General features: G+C 42.0%; 1 protein-coding gene across 1 annotated transcript; it reads right to left on the bottom strand.

The window, feature by feature from the left end:
• Positions 1-1,468: 1,468 nt before the first annotated feature.
• Positions 1,469-23,410, bottom strand: tnfrsf1a (tumor necrosis factor receptor superfamily, member 1a). The gene is made up of 10 exons (XM_062992257.1): positions 23,342-23,410; positions 22,676-22,772; positions 21,482-21,602; positions 19,021-19,152; positions 18,790-18,936; positions 15,391-15,472; positions 13,693-13,772; positions 7,941-8,101; positions 5,670-5,772; positions 1,469-3,904 (listed from the first exon to the last, which is right to left on the bottom strand). The coding sequence occupies exons 2-10, from the start codon at positions 22,739-22,741 to the stop codon at positions 3,621-3,623; spliced, it is 1,176 nt and encodes a 391-aa protein (XP_062848327.1). The 5' UTR covers positions 22,742-22,772; positions 23,342-23,410; the 3' UTR covers positions 1,469-3,620.
• Positions 23,411-23,867: the final 457 nt, after the last annotated feature.

The following is a 23,867-nucleotide window of genomic DNA, read 5'->3' as shown; positions in this document are numbered from 1 at the left end:
TATATAGAGGCAACTTCACCAACCTAAAAATATACAGCAGTATATATATATACAGTATATATATATATATATACAAGCAGTACCTTGTAACTCGATGCCTCCCAAAACTCAACGTTTCTTTTAAACTCAACGTTTCTTTTAAACTCAACGTGCATGTAAGAACTTGATTGACTGGCGTAGGCCGCTTTGCGCACCAAAACAAAGTGGTGAGCGATGTAAACAGGGTGACAATTATTCGGGCGCATTCACATATGAAGCGTTTTGCTCTTTGAGTGCTTCTCATGTGAATGCGCCGGTACTGAGCTCACTAAAGAAATACGGTATTCCAAGATATCCACATTTAAGAAGTGTAATAAAATAATAAAGAAGTAAAGTGCAGCATTTATTGTATTTTTATTGATTTCTAACTGTTTTTAATTGTATTTCAGTGTGTTTATATAAAATGTGTCTTATTTTCAGTGTATAAGTGTCAAAACAACCTCATTATTTTACATTAGACTGAAATATCTGCAGTTTCATGGGACCATGGACGCATTACAGACATTCCAAGTCTCCCAGAAGTTCCGGGAGTCTCCAGCATATACACAGTGGCTTCCTGATACCCGCAAGTCAGATAAAATCTCCTGGAATCTAGAACAAGTCGCCAAGAGCAACACAAACGCGCACGCAGGCAACACACTTTATTCACGATCACGTATTAAATCCGTTATCTGATATACAATCTAGTGCACTATGTAGGGAACATAAATCAATTGTCTAATATACTGTCTAGTGCACACTGCACTATGTAGGGAACATAAATCTGTTATCTGATATACAATCTAGTGCACTGTGTAGGGAACATAATTAATTATGTAATACACTATCTAGTGCACTATGTAAGGAACACAAATCATCATCTAGTTATACTTTCTAGTGCACTATGTAGTGAACATGAATGCGTTATCTAATACACTATCTAGTGATCTGATATACAATCTAGTGCACTGTGTAGGAAACATAAACCAATTGTCTAATTCACAATCTAGTGCACTATGTAGGGAACCTAAATACTTTAACTAATACGCTACCTAAAGTATTATGTAAGAAACATAAGTCTATTATCTAGTACACTATCTAGTGCACTAAGTAAGGAACATAAATTATTTTCTAATATACAATCTAGTGCACTATGTAGGGAACATTAATGTGTTTGTGACATGAACAGTTAGCTTTGTAGCTCAGTTAGCAGCTCCTAAAAGTTCTGTTATCACCCATATCCTGTGGTGTGTGCGAGAGGTTTTTAGCTTCTTTTTTTGGGGGCTTGGGGGGTCGGGGTCGAGGTCCGGGGGTACCTCCCTAAGATGAGTTTTTGCAACTTGGGATGTCTGGCATGAACAGGTTTACCTTGGAACTCAACGTCTTTAAAATTCAACGCCACTCCCAGAACCAACTATTGTCAAGTTTCAAAAAAACACACACACCCACAAACAATTTTCACCTTTTTATTATAAATTTTTTTGTTGACCTTCAAAAAATATATAATTGTTAAAGTAACTGAAAATGAAGGAAATACAAATGTGGGTCTTTGCAGGATTGATCATTAGTACAGAAATGCTTTTTACAAGGTGCTCAAAAGGAATTATTTACACTTATTTACACCTGAATTCAGTGTTTTTATTAAATGTACAGTTCTTGCTACACCTGGAGGACCCAGCATTTTAAATTCTGAATAGAAGCAATATATATATATATATAATTAGTGTGGTACATTGTGACCTACAAAGCTTTTTTAGAAAAGACCGAGTAAAATAGAAATGTTTAAACTGCAGCAGATTTAGCCCATCAGGAACACCCAATAGTACACACATCTACACACACATTTTAGTTCTGCTGTAATAATTAGTGGGCGGAGTCTAAAGCGACTCTCTGTAAAACTGACATTTTACTCTTATCGATTTCACATTTTAACTCCATCGTCTGTTGTTTTACCCCGAGGAGGCTCTGATGGAAACCCGTTTACCCTCTCGAGGTTAAAGACTGCAAGTCTAGACTGCAGTGCCAACAATGCTGCTCCTGCCAGATGTGACGGGCACCAAAAATGTCCAGAATTTACAACAGACTTTATCACAGACTTTACTGAATAATGAAGAACTCCAATTATTTTTGCTAGTTATAACTTTCAGTTCAATTTAATTGTGTATTTGTATGATTTGTTTAAATCCTATTTATTTAAATGATCCTCCAGGCCCCCCAAGGAGGACGGAGGGACCTGCTGAGTCTGGTTCCTCTCAAGGTTTCTTCCTGTACTTTTAAGGGAGTTTTTCCTTCCACTGTTGCCCTTGGTTTGCTCAATACGGGTTTTTGGTCTGTTGGTCCTGGATTCTGTAAAGTTGCTTTGAGACGATGTCTATTGTAAAAAGTGCTATATAAATACATTTGACTTGACTTGACATCCTAAACAAAGCTTTAAAGAAATAAAGACTCTTAAGTACATCTGTTGAACACTAAAAATGCGTTGGCGTCAATATTTTAAGTCGATGCATCATGTTTAAGTTTGCCAAGACCCAAATCATCAAAAGTTTGGGAATACTTATGGTACCACAGCAGCACTAGTGCCATGTTGCACATTTATATTGTTCCATTAAGCTTTTTAATACCAGAGATCTTGGAATACTGTATTTCTTTGCTGTGTTGGGCAGTTTTTGCAGAAGCACAAAAAGCTTCTCATGTGAATACGCTGGAGCACTCGCCACTTTGTTTACATGGCTCAGAATTGTAAGTAAGAGTTTAGTGAATGTGTAGGTTAGAATCTGGGCTCATTCTGTCGTTACTGTACGTTGGACTTAATGAGACGTGCCCACCTCTAACTATTTTATTTCTGCTATAAGTTGAAGCACTTTGCTTCGTGTACGGAACACCATAAACACCTGCTGCACTCTGTTTAATACTTTTTTGTTGTTCTTCGTCCTTTGTCCCGTTCGGTTACGGGGTCGGCTCTCGGCGGATCATGATCCGCATTGATTTGGCACAATTTTTACGCCGGATGCCCTTCCTGACACAACGCTTCCTATTTATCCGGGCTTGGGACCGGCACTACAATGCACTGGTTCGTGCATTTAGCGGCTAGGTGCATATAGGACAATTCAGGGTCTCCAATTAGCCTGGCTGTATGTTTTTGGACTGTGGGAGGAAACCGGAGCACCCGGAGGAAACCCACACGGACACGGGGAGAACATGCAAACTCCGCACAGAAAGGACCCGGACCGCCCCACCCGGGGATCGAACCCGGGACCTTCTTGCTGTGAGGCGACAGTGCTACCCACCGAGTCACCGTGCCGCCCTGTTTAGATTAATCGATAGAAAAATAGTCGTTAGTGGCAGCTCAGAATCTACATTCATGTCTGCAGCATTCAACCAACACTTCTATCCTTAGTTAAAGCTTAAGGGTCTTGAACCAGCAGCCTTCTGATTACTAGTCCAGTACCTTAAGCCCACATCTACAAACTATGCACCTGACAAATTTGGAAATGTCATCATAGCAACTTTTCAGCACAATAATAATACTATATAATAAATGCTATATTTGTTGTCCTTACTGTCCTTATCCTTACTGACTTATGGTAGGAGAGTGCTCAGGGCTAAGTGCAGTACTTCTCCTCTATGCTCTCAGCACAGGCAGACAGATTCATGTCTCTCAGTACGTCCACAAACTGCTTCAGCTGTGAATATGACAGGACGCTCTTCCCTCCCCCGGTGCTGCCGTCAATCCAAACCATCAGCATCTGGTACTGGGCGTCGGCGTAGGCCCGGTGGTCTCGTTCTGCCCTGTCGATGTCCTGCTCGCAGACGTTCAGGTGACGCACCAGTTCCTTGAAGCGATTAATTGGGACCAAGCCCAGAACAAAGTAGATGAACTCATGAGCTACAGAGGAAGAGAGGAAGAAACCATCATCAACCACACTGTGTTTACATGTGCAACAATTATCTGATCATTACTGATCATTAGGGTCTCAAATCAAAGGCTGACATCAATGTTATTAATCTTTTAGTCTGGTCTGATAGACACCTAGACATCTAGTATGATAATCAGGTTATTTAGGGTCGGTGTTCTTTTAATCTGAACAACTGCTCCCATGTATATATATATATACACCGACCAGGCATTATGAGTACTGACTGTGCTGAATAAAATACTGTACTTTTGCTTATCTTTTATTCATTTAAATAATGAATGTCCTTTTAGGTACAAACTATCCAAAACAATGCTGCACTTTTCCCTTTGTGTGTAAAAAAAACTGAAATTAAACATTAAATAAATAAATGAATAATACAAATAAAGAAAGTATTCTCACATAAATACATTTGGCTGTAAAATTCCAAACCTGGCAACCCTGTAGTGACGTCAACCAGGCGAGGTGAATAGTGCCAGCGCTGTTTAAAGTGAATATCGATTCATCATACATGTAAACCGATTTGAATCGTTACACATGTGCATTGATTTTTAACTGTCTTGTGGTGCATCGTTACATCCCTACTATCTATCAAAAGTGCTCCAGGGAAGGAACAGCGGTAAACTGGTGACAGATGCATGTGGGGAGCGAACAGACGAGCTACTGTAGCTCAAACTGCTGAAGAAGTTCATGCTGGTTCTGATAGAAAGGTGTCAGAATACACAGAGCAGCACAGTCGCAGGGCTGTTTTGGCAGCAAAATGGGGACCAACACAATATTAGGAAGGTGGTCATAATGTTATGCCTCATTGGCGTACATTTAATGTACAGTACAGTAAAATGCTTTTTCTACGTATAGAGTCAAGAGTGTTAAGGCCTTCAAACCCACAATCTTTCACTTTATAACCCAACGTTCTACACAAGAAGCTACCACCATCCCAGAGAAAGCTGTTTCCTCTGATATAATCTGCACTGTGGTGGCTATACTGTATAACCAGTGCAGGTAAAACGCTGTGTAGGTTCTAATAGTGGGTAAAAATAGTACCAGCAGCACAAGTTGTGTAATAACGTCACTACATCTGTTAAATGTTTTGTTTATGCGTTTTCTCCCCTTTTTCTCCCTTTTAGCGAGTCCAATTGCCCGATTGAGTCACGCTTCCTCTCCACCAATGCCGATCCCCGCTCTGATTGAGGAGAATGAAGCTAACCCACGTCCCCTCCTGGATAGGCAGCAGCCGTATGCATCTCATCAGCTACGCTTTGAAGAGTGCAGTGCAGCTCAGCGTTATGTACGGAGAGACACACCCTGAGAGCACTCTTTTATCATCTCTGTGCAGGTGCCATCAATCAGCCAGCAGAGGTCATAATTGCACCAGTCATGAGAGAGAGAGACCCCATCTGGCTTAGTCCCGCCCATATCTGAACAACAGGCCAATCGTTGGCAGGCAGAGCTGAGATTGGATACGATGTATTCGAGATCCCAGCTCTGGTTCCAGCGTGTGTTTTTACCGCTGCGCCACCTGAGCGGCCCTACTACATGGTATCAAATACATTATGGGTCCCGTTCACTTTGGCTAAAGAGGTGTTTAAAGACTAGATTTTGATTCATCAGCTTTGTTGTGAATGAATGTTCAAAAACATCTTGATCATGTGACGGGTTGAGGACAAGAGCTGAGCAGGTGAGTGTGAGCAGATCAATGAGGTGCTTAAGAATAAAATGATAGCAAAGTCCACATACTTTTGATCTCTCTGGGGACGCAGTCTGGAAGACCTGGATTTGGAGGACTTGATAATGGAACAGTCTCATCCACAGTGATGGGTGGGCATGTGTATGTCTGAGTCTAACAGGAAACGGAAGCAAAAACATTCATTTATATCAGTGTGACTCTGAACATCATCAGAAGATAAATATCAGCTGGAGAGTTGTGGATAAAATGCTAGCCATGACCAGGTTTAACCTCAGGAACCCTGTGAACCTTCTGGATATTTGACGTCATGGACTCACAGAACCAGCGATTTTTTAATTAAAACCTAATTATCTCTGTTTATGTAGCGTAAATCACTCTCAAGATTCACAGCTCAGTATTTTATGACCACATTGAAGCACTATTTGTGAGGACTAACTGCTGTTACAATGGAACATGAAGTATGTGGACACCTGACCATTAGCTCGTTGGATATCTTACTCCAAAACCCAGAGCATTGGTTTGGACTACAATGGCCTCCCTTGTTCTTGAAAAGCTTTTTAACAAGATCTTGAAGTGTGTCCGTGGAATTTTGTGTCCATTCATTCAAAAGATCATTCCATAGATTAGGCCCTGATCCTGGCTCACAAGCAACATTCAAACTTAATCCCAGTGGTTTGTGCTTAATGCATGTTTAAAAGTTGTTCTGACACAGGAAAGCGACCTTCCCACGACTGTGAGCAATGGGTGTGGCGGAAACACTGAAAGAACTTAAAAATAACAATTAGGCAGGGTGTCCATAGTATTTCGTACGGGGGTCTAGGGTTTGGGATTTCACTCATATTCTTGGGTTCATTAGTACCAAGCTGACTGTAGGATAATGGCGTACTTTATCAGGTTGATATTTAGTCAGATACATGCAGTGTGAGTTAAAGTGATAAACTGTAGATATCAGGGTTATTTAAGGAATTCCCAAATACCCCCCTCAGTGCTGAGTATGCGTTCATTCTTGCTATTTTTTTAGAGATCGCTTCATCATCAACAGGCTCTAAGTACAGCCGTACCTTGAAACTGGGCGTCAGTTGGTTCTGGGAGTGGTGTCGAGTTTTTAAGACGTCGAGTTTCGAGGTATTTTTTCTCATTAGGATGTTTGGGAGACCTGTTAATGCGTTCCATTAGGCTCATGTAAATATTGGGATTGTTTTTGACACTTATACACTAAAAATAACACAAATATAATATAAACACACTAAAATACAATAAAAGCTGCACTTTAGTTTTACTTCTTTATCGTTTCCTGACGCTTCTTAATGGTGGAGATGCTTGATCTTGGAATACCGTATTATGTTCAGTACCGGCGCATTCACATGATAAGTGACAAAACCGCTTTTGTGCTGCTGTGCCGTTATTTCCTATGAAGTGTGACGGCGGTGCACAAAGCTTAACGTGACTTATTGTAGTAAAACAGCGAGTGAGGAATGTGATTAGTGGAGGAACTTATGATCAGTAATAATGAAGAGAAGTTTAGTGCTCCTGTCTCCTTCTTTTACTACATTAAACCACGTTAAGCTTTATTTAGACTCTCTGGGAGAAGCTGATTCTGATTCTCACAGTTTCTCAGAAGCTGGAGCTGTAACACAAGTTTAAAAGTGAAACAGGGAGGAGAATCCAGATAAACACAGATACACGTGGAGCTGTAACACTGGATCTGACGCTTATTCCACACTAATGCAGATTCAGCTCATATTCACATGCTGATGGCAGTCGCTCACACATCGAGTATGAAACACCGAGTTTAAGAGTTTAAGTTTCTCCAAAAAGTGCATCGAGTTTGAAAGATTTGGAGTTTAGGGGACGTCGAGTTACACAGTACCGCTAAATTATGAAAGCGAGTTGAGTCCCTGAACTCTCTCAGCTTCTCTAGCCTAGCTTTATAACAGAGAAGCACTGGGACTTTATGAGAGAGTGACTGGCGGATTGAGTAGCTGATTGGCTGACTGTCGCTGTCCCACCTAGCGTGCTCTTCTCTTTATCATTAGTTAGCGGGTGAGAGGATTCCCTAACCCCTTCGTGCTTTGGTCCACTGTCACATTCATACAGTTGAAGCCAAATTTCCCTCCTAGTGGGTGAAATTCTATCCCTATTTTTACCTCTAGTCTGAAGCACTACTTTTGGGTTTAGACAGCCTCTGCTGGTCAGTGTGGATTACACATACAAGGTTAATGATGTGTTGAAATGATGATGTTATATAAAATGTGATTCGTAAACAATGAACCACATAGCCAAACAAATCACATGTAACACATGCATTCACGTTACTCTACCATTTCCACGATCCTCTCCTGGTCAGGTGCTTCGTGTGATTTACTGGACTGTTTATGAAACATCCTCCTCCCTTTTTTAAATCCTTTATATAAAGCAATTCCTCCAGCCAAGCCAATCCCAACAAGAATCACAGACATGACGACTGAGGGGAACACGGGACCTAAAGAAAGAAACATACAGATATAACACAATATGTTAAAGTCAAATAAAAAAATTAAAAAAACAAGGCAAAAGTTTATGGTCAGTGGTGTATAAAGTACCTGAAGGCCATACTTGAGTAAAAATACAAGTATCTTACCAGAAATTGACAGAAGTAAAAGTCACCTTTTAAAATATTACTTGAGTAAAAGTCTAAAAGTATCTGATATTAAATGTACTTAAGTAAAAAAGTAAAAGTAGAAGTAAATGCTGTTTTTTGAAAAATATGAAGATTGTTCTTTTTAGCCTGTAACACACCTTAACAATGGAGCCGACCTTTCATCTACAGAAAAATGAGGTCTTTACAACTTAAGAACTTAGAAAACGATATATATTTTATTCCTTTATCTGAACATGATTTGTGCCAATTCATGATTAAATTCAGCTGTTGACATTCCTTGTCTTTTTTTTAGCTTTTTTTACGTTACGTAATATTAGTCCTAAATTGCTCTGTTCCAACTTTTTTAGAACGTGTTGTAGGCTTAAAATGCATGTATGTTTATGTTAAGAGTTGAAATGAAGTTCACCAGACAAAACATGACATATTTTGGGTTCATATAAGACCCTACTTTTAACCCTTTAATGATCTGCTCAACCATTAGGGGCGGCACTGTGGCTAAGTGGGTAGCACTGTCGCCTCACAGCAAGAAGGTCCCCAGGTGGGGCAGTCCGGGTCCTCTCCATGTTCTCCCCGTGTCTGCGTGGGTTTCCTCCGGGAGCTCCGGTTTTCTCCCACAGTCCATTTGTCCAATTGTTCATGACTGTGTTTGATATAACCTTGTGAACTGATGAATCCTGAGTAATGAGTAACGACCGTTCCTGTCATGAATGTAACCAAAGTGTAAAACACGACGTTAAAATCCTAATAAAGAAACAAACAAACTCAACTATCAAAATAATCTTGTCTGGGCCTCCTCTACTCCCTGGTTGAAATGTGTTAAATTCTAAAATATCGGTAGATCAAACATGTTATTTTAGGAAAACACACTTTCTAACTTATATGTCAACCTGAAGCTACAGCTCAAAAATCATCCAAGAAAAGTTAAAAACTAGAAAAAGCAAATAAATTATTTTCTTGTTGAGATCATTAAAGGATTAAAGACATGCTGCATTTTCCTCAGCACCATGAATGTTTCCTCTGCCAGTGTAATACAGAAGTTAGTTGAGAAAATATTTGTCGACAGGTAAGTTTCTGTAAATGATGGACGAGTCGTGTTTTGCACTGAATTAATTCCAAACAAATTTAGTGGAACGTTTTATATCTGTGGTTCGAATGTAATGGAAAATGTTAGCTAGATATCTAAACAATCTATATCCCCTCCATGCACTCTCTCAACCGGTGTTCCTCAGGGCTCTGTACTTGGCCCACTTCTTTTCTTTATCTACACTCGCTCTCTGGGTAAGGTCATAGCCTCCCATGGCTTCTCCTACCACTCCTATGCAGATGATACTCAACTCAATCTGGATGAGTCGGTTCATCATCTAAAACTCAATCCCAGCAAGACAGAGATGTTACTCATTCCCGGAGATCAGTCTCCAACACCCAGGACCTAGTCATTTCTTTTGATGATGCCCAGATCAGACCATCTGATAAGGTAAGAAGCCTTGGTGTCGTCCTGGATAACCAGCTGACCTTCTCTCCTCATATAGCCAACATGACGAGATCGTGCCGGTTCCTCCTGTACAACATCAGGAAGAGTCGACCGTTTCTCTCCAGGGAAGCTACCAAGGTTCTGGTCCACTCGCTTGTAATCTCACGGTTGGACGACTGCAACTCCCTCCTGGCAGGAGCTCCTATGTCCATTATTAAACCCTTGCAGCTCATTCAAAATGCAGCTGCCCATCTGGTTTTTAACCAGCCCAAACACTGCCTCATCATCACCCCACTGCTGCCACATCCTCACCCCACTGCTGCCTCATCATCACCCCACTGCTGCGTCATCATCACCCCACTGCTGCCTCATCATCACCCCACTGCTGCCACATCATCACCCCACTGCTGCGTTCTCTTCACTGGCTTCCCCTGCGCAACCTTCGAGCCACTAGTCTCGCTCGACTTGATCCTCCACCCAGGACTAGAAGAAGACAAGTATCAAGGCCCTTCTCTGTTATGGCACCCTGGCATCTGGAATGAACTTCCTCTGTCTGTCCGAACATCTGAGTCTCTTGCTGTCTTTAAAAAACGATTAAAAACCTTCTTTACTAAGCACTTAAGCTGACTTGTACTTACTTACTAACTAACGCTCTTACTCATTTCTTTTTCATTTCTTAAAAAAAAACACTTTGGTTCTAACAGGTTTCAGCAGATTTGTGTTCTTGGACTGTTGTTTACTTAAATTAGAGTAAGGTAATTATGGAAGCTCTTCTGTAAGTCGCTCTGTATAAGATATGCTTTACTTTGTTAATCATTCTTAACTTACATCAGTGTGTTTGATGAGGTTGGAGGGGGAGGTTCTGTTCTGAAATGCCGGTATTTCCGTATCTCTGGGTGAACATAAAAGGCGCTTCACTTTGATCGCTTCTAGAGAACCTGTTTGCACTTGCGCATTCATGCGCTTAACCGCTGATCTAACTTTCAAGTGCAGATTCACCAAACCTGTTCGCAGTTTGTGACACATCTTACATAATTGAGCTAAAAAATATCTTGTCGTTTTATTTTGTAGTAACGAGTAACAAATTTACATACGGCAAATGTATCGTAGTAAAAGTACACAATTTCTTTATGAAATGTAGTAAAGTAAAAGTAGCCGAAAATGTTTGTACTCAAATAAAGTACAGATACTTCAAAAAACAACTTAAGTACTGTAATGAAGTATTATTACTTAATTACTGTACACCACTGTTTGTGGTTGTTTTATAGTTAAAAACATAGATTTTGAGACTAACAGTCCCTTCTAAATGTAACACAAGCTACGATCTCATTGAACATCATCAGCTGTTTTAAAATATATATTACAAAAATAACAGGAAGCCCCTCTTCCCAATCTACCAGCACACTCAGTAGTGGTGACTGCAATGAGTAACAGTGTTCACGGATCAACGATTTTCAAAGTGTTCTTAAAAAGGGAAGGAAGTATTTACTAAAAAGCATATCCTGTACAAAACCTCACACCAAAGTCTGAACAAAGTGGCAGACATCTTAACGTCTGACGAGACTTGCTGTAAACGTGTGGTGGAAATCTTACAGATAGGTAACGCCATGCCAACCAGTACAAGATGGTGGTGGTATCATTTTATAGAAGCGGTGGGCAAACTACGGCCCGTTGAGTGCGTTTTAATTGATTCCACTAGATGGCGCACTCCAAACACTACCGATCTCTGCTAACGTCGACGCTATCGTCCCTACACAAAGATATCAATTCTTAAAGCGATTATTTATATTAGTTTATCCCCCCATCTGCTACTGGCCCGGCCCGTCTGTCAAATTTATAACTGTGTGTGGCCCTTGAGCCAAAAAGTTTGCTCAGGAAAATGATCAGGACGAGATCTTGGGTAACAACCGGCTCCCATAGGCTGAAAAATGACTGCTAAAATAAAACCAGTGGTCCCCAACCACCTGGGCGCAGACCGGTACCGGTCCGTGGGTCATTTGTTACCAGGCCGCACAGAAAGAATAAATAATTAGAGACGCTACAAGAGCAATTACATTTCTAATACTCTACGGGTGTTATTGCCTCCTATCACCACTAGGTGGGAGTAGAATTCACACTGATTTTCCATTCTGTAGTTATTCTATTTTAATTCTCCCCGACCCCGCCGGTCCGTGAAATTATATCTTATATGAAACCGGTCCATGGTGCAAAAAAGGTTGGGGAGCGCTGATTTACACTAACACTGCTGTAAACAACCACTCCTTAACTTTGTAAATTGGGTTAAAAGGTTAACTGAGACGTTAGTTAAAACATTGAATGTTACAGCTTGCAAGTATTAATCCAGGAGCGATGAGTAGGGCTGCTGCGATTGGTCGACCTAGTCGATGACGTCCATGCTAAAAATGCGTTGGCGTCAATATTTGAAGTCCATGCATCGTGTTTAATTTCTACAACATCTTTATTTATATAAGCGTTCATATGATTCTCTCAGCACTACTTACTGGTAGTCACTGGTCGGGGTATTAAGCGTCAGCCTTAAAAAACACTGTCTGCAGCAGTCAGAGGTCGATCGTAGAGCTTTCAAAGAAAAGCTCAAAGTTCTCCAACCCAAATCATCAAAAGTTTGGTGATACTTAAAACTGGCACAAACCAAGAGGTGGTTTGTTCACTGTGTAAAGCTTTGATGGTACCACAGCAGCACCGGCGCCATGTTGCACGTCTATATTGTTTCATTACGCTTCTTAATCATGGAGATCTTGGAATAGCGTATTTCTTAGCGAGTTCAGTTAGACCGCCGCACATTTGCTGCGTTGGGCTCAAAGCGCAAAAAGCTTCTCCTGTGAATGCGCCGGAGCACTCACCACCGTGTTTACATGCTTTAGAATGTAAAGTAAGTTTTGAGTGAATGTGTAGGTTAGAATCTGGGCTCATTCTGTACGTTGGACTTAATGAGACGTGGCTACATCTAACTATTTTATTTCTGCTATAAGTTTAAGAACTTTGCTTTGTGTACGGAACGCCATAAACACCTGCTGCACTTGAGAATGTGATAATATGAACATAAACCCTGTTTACATTTAGTTCTGTGTTATATTATTATGCCGTACAGTTTGTCCTTAAAATAAAAGAAGCTTAAATGAGATTCTGAATTAAATGTTCGTTTAGATTAATTGATTAATCGGTAAAATAGCATACAGATTAATCGATAGAAAAGTCATTATTTGCAGCCCTAGCGATGAGTTCTTAATATCAGGACGCTCGGGTAGCTACCACACTCACAAATTCAAATCTCAGCTCTGATACAGGCAGACCACGATCGGCCGGTTGGAGAGCATTCATCATAACTGCTGCAGTTACGACCCCTGCTGGCTGATCGACGGCGCCGCACAGAGACGGGGGATAACGGAGATCAGTGAGTGACTCTCGGTTCATGATGTGGATCTCCAAATATATTAAACCACCTTGTGCAGGTGAAAAAGAAGCGCTGGGTACTGCACACGTGTCGGAGGGGGGCGTGCGTTAGTCACGGCTCTCCTCGGTCAGGAGTGGAGGTCAGGAATGGAGGTAATAAGTGTCTGATTAAAACAAATACTTCAAATTAATACTAATTCCAGGTTGTGACCCATTTTTCTGTGAACAAAGCTTGCGGTGAGCAGATCTTCATCGAAGTGTAATGACTGAGTCTGAGCTTCGTCATCGATTTATATAATGAATCAGCAGTCAAATAATGAAGCACGTTTTTGACAGGTTGCCTCGTTTAGGGAAGTTCCCCGAATCACTCATCTCTGTCGGACTGAAATCACCAGTAACAGGTTCTTCAGTACTCGTGAGTCATGGCGGGACCCGCACGGCAGCTTTGTGTACCGCTGTGTTAGCAATATGGTTCAGCTCTTATTATACTCTAGATTATAAATACATTTTATCTCTAATCAACACAAGTCGAGCAGTGAGTGGTGCAGACCTGGTGCAGGGCCAGGAGTCGTGGTCTTGAGGATCGAGTCGTTGGTTTTTGGACACCGGTGGGTACACTTTAAACTGCAGCTGGAGGAAAAACAAGCACATCTTTATTATTTGTAAAAGAAACCAGTACAGAAGTCACATTTAAGCGGCAATTCATTTTGGGTCAGATACCCATGTTGTGTTTTTTGTTCGCTGTATTTTATACAACATTCCTTACATTGACTTTGACTTTTATTTGATGTCAGACAGGATGAACCTGAGATCAACTTCATTTCATTTATTAATAAACATCCATTCCTGCATTTCAGGTCTGCAATTGCAAAACTTTTTCCAAAAAAAGTTGGGACGGGGGCAATTTAGGTCACTGCATCAAGAACCACCACTCAACGATAGCTGATATAACCACATGGGCAAGGGATTACTTTTTATTACGTGCATTTTCCATTCTGTCCCAACTTTTTCTGATTTGGGGTTGTATAAGTTAACTTTACATTACATTTTAAAAGCTGCATCTTAAAAAGTATGAAAAGTATTAAAAGCAAACGATTAATCCATGAGTCAAATGTTACTCAAACCATGAAGGGTAACATCAAAAACTACTGAAGACTTTTCTGCTACTCTACATGTTAGTGTGACTACTAAAAACGATACATAATTAAAGTTTCTGCACCATAAAATCCCCAAAATATGACCTTAATTCATTTACATTACACCGATCAGACATAACATTATGACCACCTTCCTAATATTGTGTTGGTCCCCCTTTAGCGGCCCCACACAACAACCTGTGATGAACTCCTTCAGCAGTCTGAGCTACAGTAGCTCGTCTGTTGGATCGGACCACACGTGCATCAATGAGCCTTGGCTTCCCATGACCCTGTCGCCGGTTTACCACTGTTCCTTCCTTGGAGCACTTTTGATAGATACTGACCACTGCAGACCGGGACACACCCCACAAGAGCTGCAGTTTTGGAGATGCTCCGACCCAGTCGTGTCAAACTCACTCAGAACCTCACGCTCGCCCATTTTTCCTGCTTCTAACATCAACTTTGAGGATAAAATGTCACTTGCTGCCTAATATATACCCCCACTAACAGGTGCCGTGATGAAGAGATAATCAGTGTTATTCACTTCACCTGTCAGGGGTCATAATGTTATGCCTGGTCAGTGTATGAGTATAATTTATTTGTCAAATAGGAGCGGCACGATGGCTCAGTGGGTGGCACCGTCGCCTTACTGTGGAAAGACCTGGGTTTCATTCCCTTCTGTGTGGAGTTTGCATGTTCTCCCCATGTCTGTGTGGTTTTCCTCCAGGACCTCCGGTTTCCTCCCACAGTCTAAAGACGTGCAAGTGAGGTGAATTGGAGATACAAAATTGTCCATGACTGACTGTTTCATATTAAACGTGAACTGATGAATCTTGTGTAATGAGTAACGACCGTTCCTGTCATGAATGTAACCAAAGTGTAAAACATGACGTTAAAATCCTAATAAACAAACAAACACAATGTGTGTAAATATTCGTTTGACGTTGTTTGCTAAGATTTAAGTACGGAGCTTCGATCCTGAAGTGTGTGTGTGTGTGTGTGTGTGTGTGTGTGTGTGTGTAGAATTTAAACGTATAGATCCAGCAAGCACAGTGCGGTGAATAATCACGTCGCTACAGAGATTTTTGAATAGATAACAAAGCAATACTCACTTTGTGCAGCGTATACAGACGTTACTGTTCTTACGGTAATAATCTTCTTTACACTCACACACAGTGTCACTGTTCCAGGCACCTGAGCAAAATACCACAATGTTATTTTCATTACATTGAATAACATCACATGACATGAGCTCACAATTATACACTATCGGCCTTTCCCAAACCGTTCCCTCCTCACTAACACTCCACTACAGAGTCACACTCCATATGAAGTCACACTCTGTGCTCTGAAGGGAGCTTCCAATTAAGGGGAGGGTCGAAATTCAGGAGTCAACTCTGGGACGCCCTCTTTGCTTTTGAGCGGAAGGGGTGTCTGTAGGAGTGCTAACAAGCTCCTTCAGGATGAGACTCCTCCACCCTTTGTTTAAGGAGGAGCGTCACCACAGGTCCTTCATTCCTGCAGCTATCAGGGCTTTTAGAGTAAAAGCTATTTTGTCTAGTAGTTTTTATTTAGTTGTTTTTTCCGTTTTTACCATGCTGTACTGATGGAACAAGTTCATTTCCCCAAGGGGATCAATAAAGTCTTATCTTATCTTATATGACCAAGTGTGCACAGTAAGTCCTCTTAATCAGGGCTATTAAACCTTTTTGGGAGGTTCAGGGAGGGGGCGGCACGGTGGCTAAGTGTGTAGCACTGTCGCCTCACAGCAAGAAGGTCCTGGGTTCCATCCCCAGGTGGGGCGGTCTGGGTCCTTTCTGTGCGGACCTTGCATGTTCTCCCCGTGTCCGCGTGGGTTTCCTCCCACAGTCCAAAGACGTGCAAGTGAGGTGAATTGGAGCAGTGTTGGGGGTAACGTGTTACAGTAATGTGATTACTTTTTTCTGTAACGAAGTAATGTAACGCATTACAGTTACATATTCAGTAATGACACTACAGTTACTAACTTAATAAAAACTACGTTACTTGCGTTACTCACATTTTTATATAAAATATTATTTTCTAAAACCCAAAGCATTAAACAAAGCTGTTTTCGGTGTAATTTGTGCATGCACGCCACAGCTGACTACACAGCTGGTCATGGGACTGAGTGATGAGTCGTTCGCAAACGATCCGATTCTATTGAACGACTCTTTGAAATGAACGAAAGGAACCGAGTCGCTCCTCTAGTATAAGGACAAATAATTAAGGAATAAACTTGTTTAATGATGTTAAATCTGATTGGATCATGGCGCTTTGATGTTTTAAAGCAGAAACAAACACAAACACATCTCTGCACAAGAGAGGATTTTTCTGGAACTAAATAAATGGATTTTTTTTGTAGATTTGATTCCAGTATACAGTATTTATATGGGTTTTAGAATGTAACGTTGTTAGGTTCTGTGGCGTCAGGGGAATGTGCCATCTCTCCCTGACACCACAGGCCTTACAGAGCAGAAACGAGCTGCTCATTTAATTACCTGGCCAGCTCGTTAAGGCGAACGGGCTGCAGCTGTGCTTTCCCTTATTTAAGGGAGAGGTGCAGAGCTGCAGCCGTCGCATCTTCTGCTTTTGTTGGCCATTTTCTCTTTTCTTTCTTTCAGTTTGTTTGGCACTGCGGTGCCCTTTTATGTTTGTTTATTTTAATTCTAGGTTGTGCCGCCGCACTGTGCTGCCGCCGCCGTGCCGCCGCCACCGGGCCACCGCTATTGGGCCGTCGCCAGGTCGCCGCCGCCGCCGTGCCGCCGCCATTGTGCCGCCGCCGTTGAGCCGCCGCCGCCGTGCCGTCGCCGCCTGGTCGCCGCCCTTAGGTCGCCAACAGGTCGCCGCCGCCGAGCCGCCGCCGCCGTGCCGCCGCCACCTTGATATCCATTAGGGCGCCCAGAGGAACGCGACCGCTTCCCAGCGCAAAGCGCTGGTGACAGCGTCGCGTTACGCCCTCTGGAGCGCTGGTAATAAACGGCCACTTCCCAGCCACTCTGGCTGGTGACAGCGCCGTTACATTTAGTCGTTTAAGTCCGCAAATAATCACACCCGGTAGCTGGCATGGCGCTGACCAGCACAAACTGCCGGCGGTGTTACCCCCCTTCTTTGGCCAACAGCGCGAGGTTTCCCACCTCGCGAACCCGGTCGCTTCACCTCTTTAATGCTGGGAGCGGTTTTGCTTTCAGCATTGCTTTGGCAGCGTGCTTAAGCTCCCAGCCAGGAGGTGAGCGACCAGGGTTCGCGCCTCGCGCTTCCCCTTTTTTCCCCTTTATGTTTTTTCCTTGTTTCTTTCAGCCTGGCGTCACCGGCTGCCTTTGGGATTCCCCGAAGTGTTTTCTGTTCTGATTATTCTTTATTTTATGGTATATTATGTTTATTATTTGTAAATAAAACCCTTTTAAGTTTAATCCTCTGCATCCTTGGGTCCTTCCTCCCCCCTCATAACAAACGTGAAAGTAAAGTAATAAGGAACGAGATTAAATTTTCCAGGAAGTAATGAGTAAAGTAATCCTGTTACAATTTTAGTTAAGTAATAAGTAATGAGTAATGGATTACTTTTTTTTGAGTAGCTACACCAACACTGAATTGGAGACACCAAATTGTCCACGACTGACTGTGTTTGATATAAACTTGTGAACTGATGAATCTTGTGTAATGAGTAACTACCATTGAATCATGAATGTAACCAAAGTGTAAAACAAAATAAGCATTTTACTATGTGCAAATAGCTGTAGGACTTGACACATATGCTAGCTCACTAGAATAAGTGAGACTGGTTTTGGAGGCTCATGAGCTGGACTCTTAGGCTAACTTTGTTGGACCCACATTCAAAACTGAACTGGTTCATATCTAGAGGACTTACTGTGGTCACCTGACCAAAAGCCTGTATCTCATTATCATTCATAATCAGGGAATGTAGTGCAGTTGTAGCCTAGTGATTAAGGTGCTGGACTAGAAATGCAGGTCACCAGTTCAAACCCCACCACTGCCAGATCGCTGCTGTTTGGCCCTTGAGCAAGGCCCTTAACCATCAATTGCTTAGATAGTATAGTGTCACAGTACTGCAAGTCACTTTGGATAAAGGCGTCTGCAAAATGCTGCAAATGTAAACGTAATCATTCTGCACTATTAATCATCACTTTTCTTGTCATGTTAAACCAGCTCTTTCATGAGCTGTTGCCAGGAAATCGAAAGCAAAGCAGCTTAATAAAGTTCTATAATTACCAGGGCCGTCCACATACTTTCGGTTACATTGTGCGGACTCAAAGGAAGAGGGCGGTGAGCAAGTACAAGAGTTGGTGTGAAATTTAGGAAGTGGTGGACGCTTTTGCACTTTGGCTTCCTCTGCTGAGTAGCTTTGGTGCGTCTCTGAGAAGAAACAGAAGTAAAAACGAGAAGAGAGCGAGCGAGCGAGCGAGAGAGAGAGAGAGAGAGAGAGAGAGAGAGAGAGAGAGAGAGAGAGAGGAAATAAAGAAAGCAGGACTTACATGAACTGATCTGCATCTCTCCGTCTCCACACTCTCTACAGCGTTTACAGAACCACGTCTCATCATCGATTGATTTCTTGTAGTATCCAGGCTCGCACCCACACTCTGTGTTTTGGTCATGACTGCACGGCATTCGCTCAACTGCATCTGAGAGCAAAAGCTTAAGTTCAGGTACAGAAAACCCCTAGGTGACAGATAACGGTTCATAAAGGTGCACAGATGAGCATTTACTTTGCTTGTTACACTTCTGACACCTGAAGCAGTTTCTGTAGTAGTTTATTCCATCCATGTACGTCCCATTACGGCATTTATCACACTGGGACCTCCTGCCCGCTCCTGAGCACTGCTTCGTTAGTTTATATCCTGTAGATAGAGAGGAAGGGAGTGAGACGAGGGTCAGGATTATACAGAACATTCCATTAAAGACAATGAGACATAACACAGCCTGTCCCAATTATTAAATCATCGTTTTCATGCACTGGCAAACACCAAGTCCAATATAACTGTGCTGTCCTACTTTGGGGTAATGTTTTCGTGGCGTTCTCTGGGCCCATCTATGTGGAAGGCACTCTCAACCCATTTGGGTATGAATCAATTCCTGTAGATCACGTACACCCATACATGCTGATGGTCTTCCCTGGGCAGGATAGGATGTTCCAGCATGACGACGTGACATGGAAGAGCATTACCAAGACTTCCAAGTACTACCTTGGGCCCCTAATTCCCCAGACTTGAACCCATTTGAGCGTCACCACCTTGATGGCCGTGTTGGCTCTATGGATCCTCCCCCAGGCACCTCCAGCAGCTGTGGGATGCAGTGCAGTCAGCATGGCTCCAGATACCTGTGACGACCTACAAGGACCTTATTGAGTTTTTCCCAGCCCGTCTAGCTGCTGGATATTAGCTGGTGCTCATAATCAAGTGACTCGACTGCCTTTAAACTTCAGAATTTCTTAGTAAAGCCAATAAACCACTAAGAACAGACATGTTTTATTTATTTGTGTTTATTAGCTTAATAATAGATAATAAATTGTACCACAATCAAAATGTATCATGTTTCCCATATTATTCCTACAGAATTCACATACAGTGACCTCGCCTTAGATCATGAATCCAATCCAGGACTCACGATTCACACCCATCAGGCATAACATTATGACCACTTTCCTAATATTGTGTTGGTGCCCCTTTCGCTGCCAAAACAGCCCTGCAACTGTGCTGCTATCAGAACCATCATGAACTTCTTCAGCAGTTTGAGCTACAGGAGCTCGTCTGTTGGATCGGACCCCACGTGCATCAATGAGCCTTGGCCGACCATGACCCTGTCGCCGGTTTACCACTGTTCCTTCCTTGGACCACTTTTGATAGATACTGACCACTGCAGACCGGGACACACCCCACAAGAGCTGCAGTTCTGGAGATGCTCTGACCCAGTCGTCTAGCCGTCACAATCTGACCCTCGTCAAACTCGCTCAGATCCTCACGCGCGCCCATTTTTCCTGCTTCTAACATCAACTTTGAGGATAAAATGTCACTTACTGCCTAATATATCATAATGTTATGCCTGATTAGTGTAAGTCTTTAAAACCTTTAAAAATGAACTACACAGACACCCTATAAACCCCTATAAGCAACCCCATAACATAGCTAATACACACCCTTCAACAGTTCAGCATTTTCATTCTGTTTAACACGTTTCTACATTTAAATTGATGCTAATGTAAGGAAAACTAGAAGCGTTTTATTTGTATCTGATGGGTGGTGTCGACAAATTGAATGCAAACGAGACGTTGTGAATAACACCCACACAAACACAAGGGTGAATAAACTGCCATGAACTGTAGGTATTTCATATATTATTCTATGTTGTTTTAACTTTTTTTTTTACATTTGATGCATTTCTCTCCTATTTTTCTCCCAATTTAGTGCAGTCAATTTGTCTTCCACTGCTGAGGGACCACCGATTTTTTGCAGTCGAGGTGGGTATATTGCTGCTCACACCTCCTTCGACCCGCACGCGGACCTTAACGGAACCATTTTACCCATACATTCGGCACAGGCGCCTCTCTATCTGCCAATCAGGGTCCTTACACAGCGTCTGAAGACCCCCCAAACATATTCTGGTCATCCCTCCGTCGGCCCCAGCCAAGCGGTGGCAACGCTGAGTTTCAAACCGAGGAGTTCAGAATCTAAAGAGATTGTTTTAACTTTTATTTTCTGTGATTTTGCACTTTTTATTATTTATATGTGTTTTTAATATTTTTTGCTGACCAACTTAAAGTTGCTTAAACTTTCCGCCCTGTTTTTATAAACAAAAAATGCCGTAAATTAAAAAATAGTGGAAGTGGGAACAGTGTAGGTGAGGTATCACTGTATCAGTAACGGTTTCTCGCTGATAAGGGCTGTGGTTGGACTATCTGTAAAATGCCACGGCATGGCGGCAATTCTACAACTAGGTAAAAGTACCTAGAAAAGTATTAAGTAAGGCACCGAAACTAGCACACCAGCACTGAGATTCTAAACTCCTCAGTCGAAACTCGGCGTCACCACCGGTCGGCTGGGCGCCATCTAGCAGTGCCTGCAGCAGACACTAATTGCCCACCGTGCCCACAGGGAGGTATGACCACACTAAGTAGGCGGGGTCTTCAAACGCTATGCGAGGACCCTTTTCGAGGTCTGATTAGAATGGTACCTGGTGAACACTTATCACAGCAGAACTGGTTGCTATCACTCAGGTACTCGTTGTCTTTGCACCTCACTGGCAGGTTGGTGATGTTCAGCTCCGGTATGGAATCTGTCAGACTCACAAATGCCTGAAGAAAACACACGTCGACACATTAGACATTAGAACACATATTTATTTATTTACTTACAACCCCAAGTCAGAAAAAGTTGGGACAGTATGGAAAATGCTAATAAAATAAAAACGCAGTGTTTTTACATTTACTTTGACTTATTTGATTGCAGACAGGAGTAAAAGAAGTGAAGCTAAAGTGCAGCTTTTATTATATTTTTAACTGTTATTAATTGTATTTCAGTGTTTTTATATTATATTTGTGTTATTTTCAGTATAAATATGTCAAAAACAACCTCATAATTTTACATTAGACTCAAATATATGCAGTTTTACAGGACCATGGAGCTGTAACATTAAAACCACCTCCTTGTTTCTACACTCACTGTCCATTTTATCAGCTCCACTTACCATATAGAAGCACTTTGTAGTTCTACAATTACTGACTGTAGTCCATCTGTTTCTCTGCATGCTTCGTTAACCCCCTTTCACCCTGTTCTTCAATGGTCAGGACCCCCACAGGACCACCACAGAGCAGGTATTATTTAGGTGGTGGATCATTCTCAGCACTGCAGTGACACTGACATGGTGGTGGTGTGTTAGTGTGTGTTGTGCTGGTATGAGTGGATCAGACACAGCAGCGCTGCTGGAGTTTTTAAACACCTCACTGTCACTGCTGGACTGAGAATAGTCCACCAAGCAAAAATATCCAGCCAACAGCGCCCCATGTGCAGCGTCCTGTGACTACCGATGACGGTCTAAAAGATGACCAACAACATCTTCAAACAGCAGTGATAGATGAGCGATCGTCTCTGACTTTACATCTACAAGGTGGACCGACTAGGTAGGAGCGTCTAATAGAGCGGACAGGACCAGCACACAACACACACTAACACTGTGGTGGTCCTGTGGGAGTCCTGACCATTGAAGAACAGAGTGAAACAGATGGACTACAGTCAGTAATTGTAGAACTACAAAGTGGAGCTGATAACATGGACAGTGAGTGTAGAAACAAGGAGGTGGTTTTAATGTTATGGCTGCTCTGCTCATGTGAAAGGAACTTATGTGAAAGGAACTCGTGTGGCTTCTTACCAACAGAAACAAAGAGCAGGGTAAAAATGTCCTCCAGCATTTCCCTGTCTGGTGTCTGGAATCCATTTTGGTATACAGTGATTAATTCATTACAAACCTGGACACAATAAAAATGAAAAACACAAGGAGATGAGTGGGTCACAATGGCATTATTCGTTATTATATGAAACTACACGTTTAACTAGCCGTAGCCTAGTGGTTAAGGAACTGGACTAGTAATCAGAAGGTCGCTGGTTCAAGCCCCACTACTGCCAGGTTGCTGCTGTTGGGCCTTTGAGCAAGGCCCTTAACGCTCAATTGCTCAGACTGTATACTGTAACTGTAAGTCGCTTTGGATAAAGGCGTCTCCGAAAATGCCGAAAATGTAAATTAGATGTAAATAATAAATGTAGATGTTTATTTAGATGTAAATAACATTTCTGATGAACTTGGTGGGCTGAGTGATCCTGCAGTGATTCACTGTGTAAAAACTCACTAAACCAGCAGGTAAAAACACACTAAACTGTTCTTACAGCGTCTGTACATCTGACATTAGAACCAAACCGCGAACAAAAACACAAAATGTCAAAGTTTTTTTCCATTTTTTTAACTTTCGATATGATCATCGCCCACACGAAACTGATCTACATTCCAACACCGAGCTGAGAAAAGTTTACTAAGTTTTACCTGTCGGACTCAGCGCGACCCTGGTCAGGAGACTGAAAATCCTCATTTAAAACCTATAAATCGACAAAAAAAAAACAAGTAAGAAAGCTCGGACTGATTCTTTATTCCTCGAAGCTCGACAGTAAGAAGAGTCATTTAGCAGAAACAGAGTCACAAGTTCTCATTCGACTCCTCCTACACTGCTGCCTAAATCCTCAACACACTTCATGTGATTTATGTAGTTTATAAAGTTTAAATAATGGTTTACAAGAGACCAGATTCAAATGATAAAGTGCCCAGGACTGAATAGAGTTGCAACTGATTGAAGAGAGGAGCACAATACATATACAGTACATATACAGCAGTACCTTGAAACTCAACGTCAGTCGGTTCTGGGAGTTGCGTTAAGTTTCGAGCTAGTTTTTCCTGTAAGGATGGATGTTTCTGAAACCTGTTATTGCGTCCATGGTCCTGTAGAACTGCATATATTTGAGTCTCATGTAAAATAATGAGGGTGTTTTTGACACTTATACACTGTAAATAACAC

This window comes from Trichomycterus rosablanca, chromosome 3, assembly GCF_030014385.1.
Source record: "Trichomycterus rosablanca isolate fTriRos1 chromosome 3, fTriRos1.hap1, whole genome shotgun sequence".
Taxonomy (NCBI): Eukaryota; Metazoa; Chordata; class Actinopteri; order Siluriformes; family Trichomycteridae; genus Trichomycterus; species Trichomycterus rosablanca.
The sequence above is the reverse complement of the archived record's forward strand: the minus strand, read 5'-3'. Positions and strand labels throughout refer to the sequence as shown.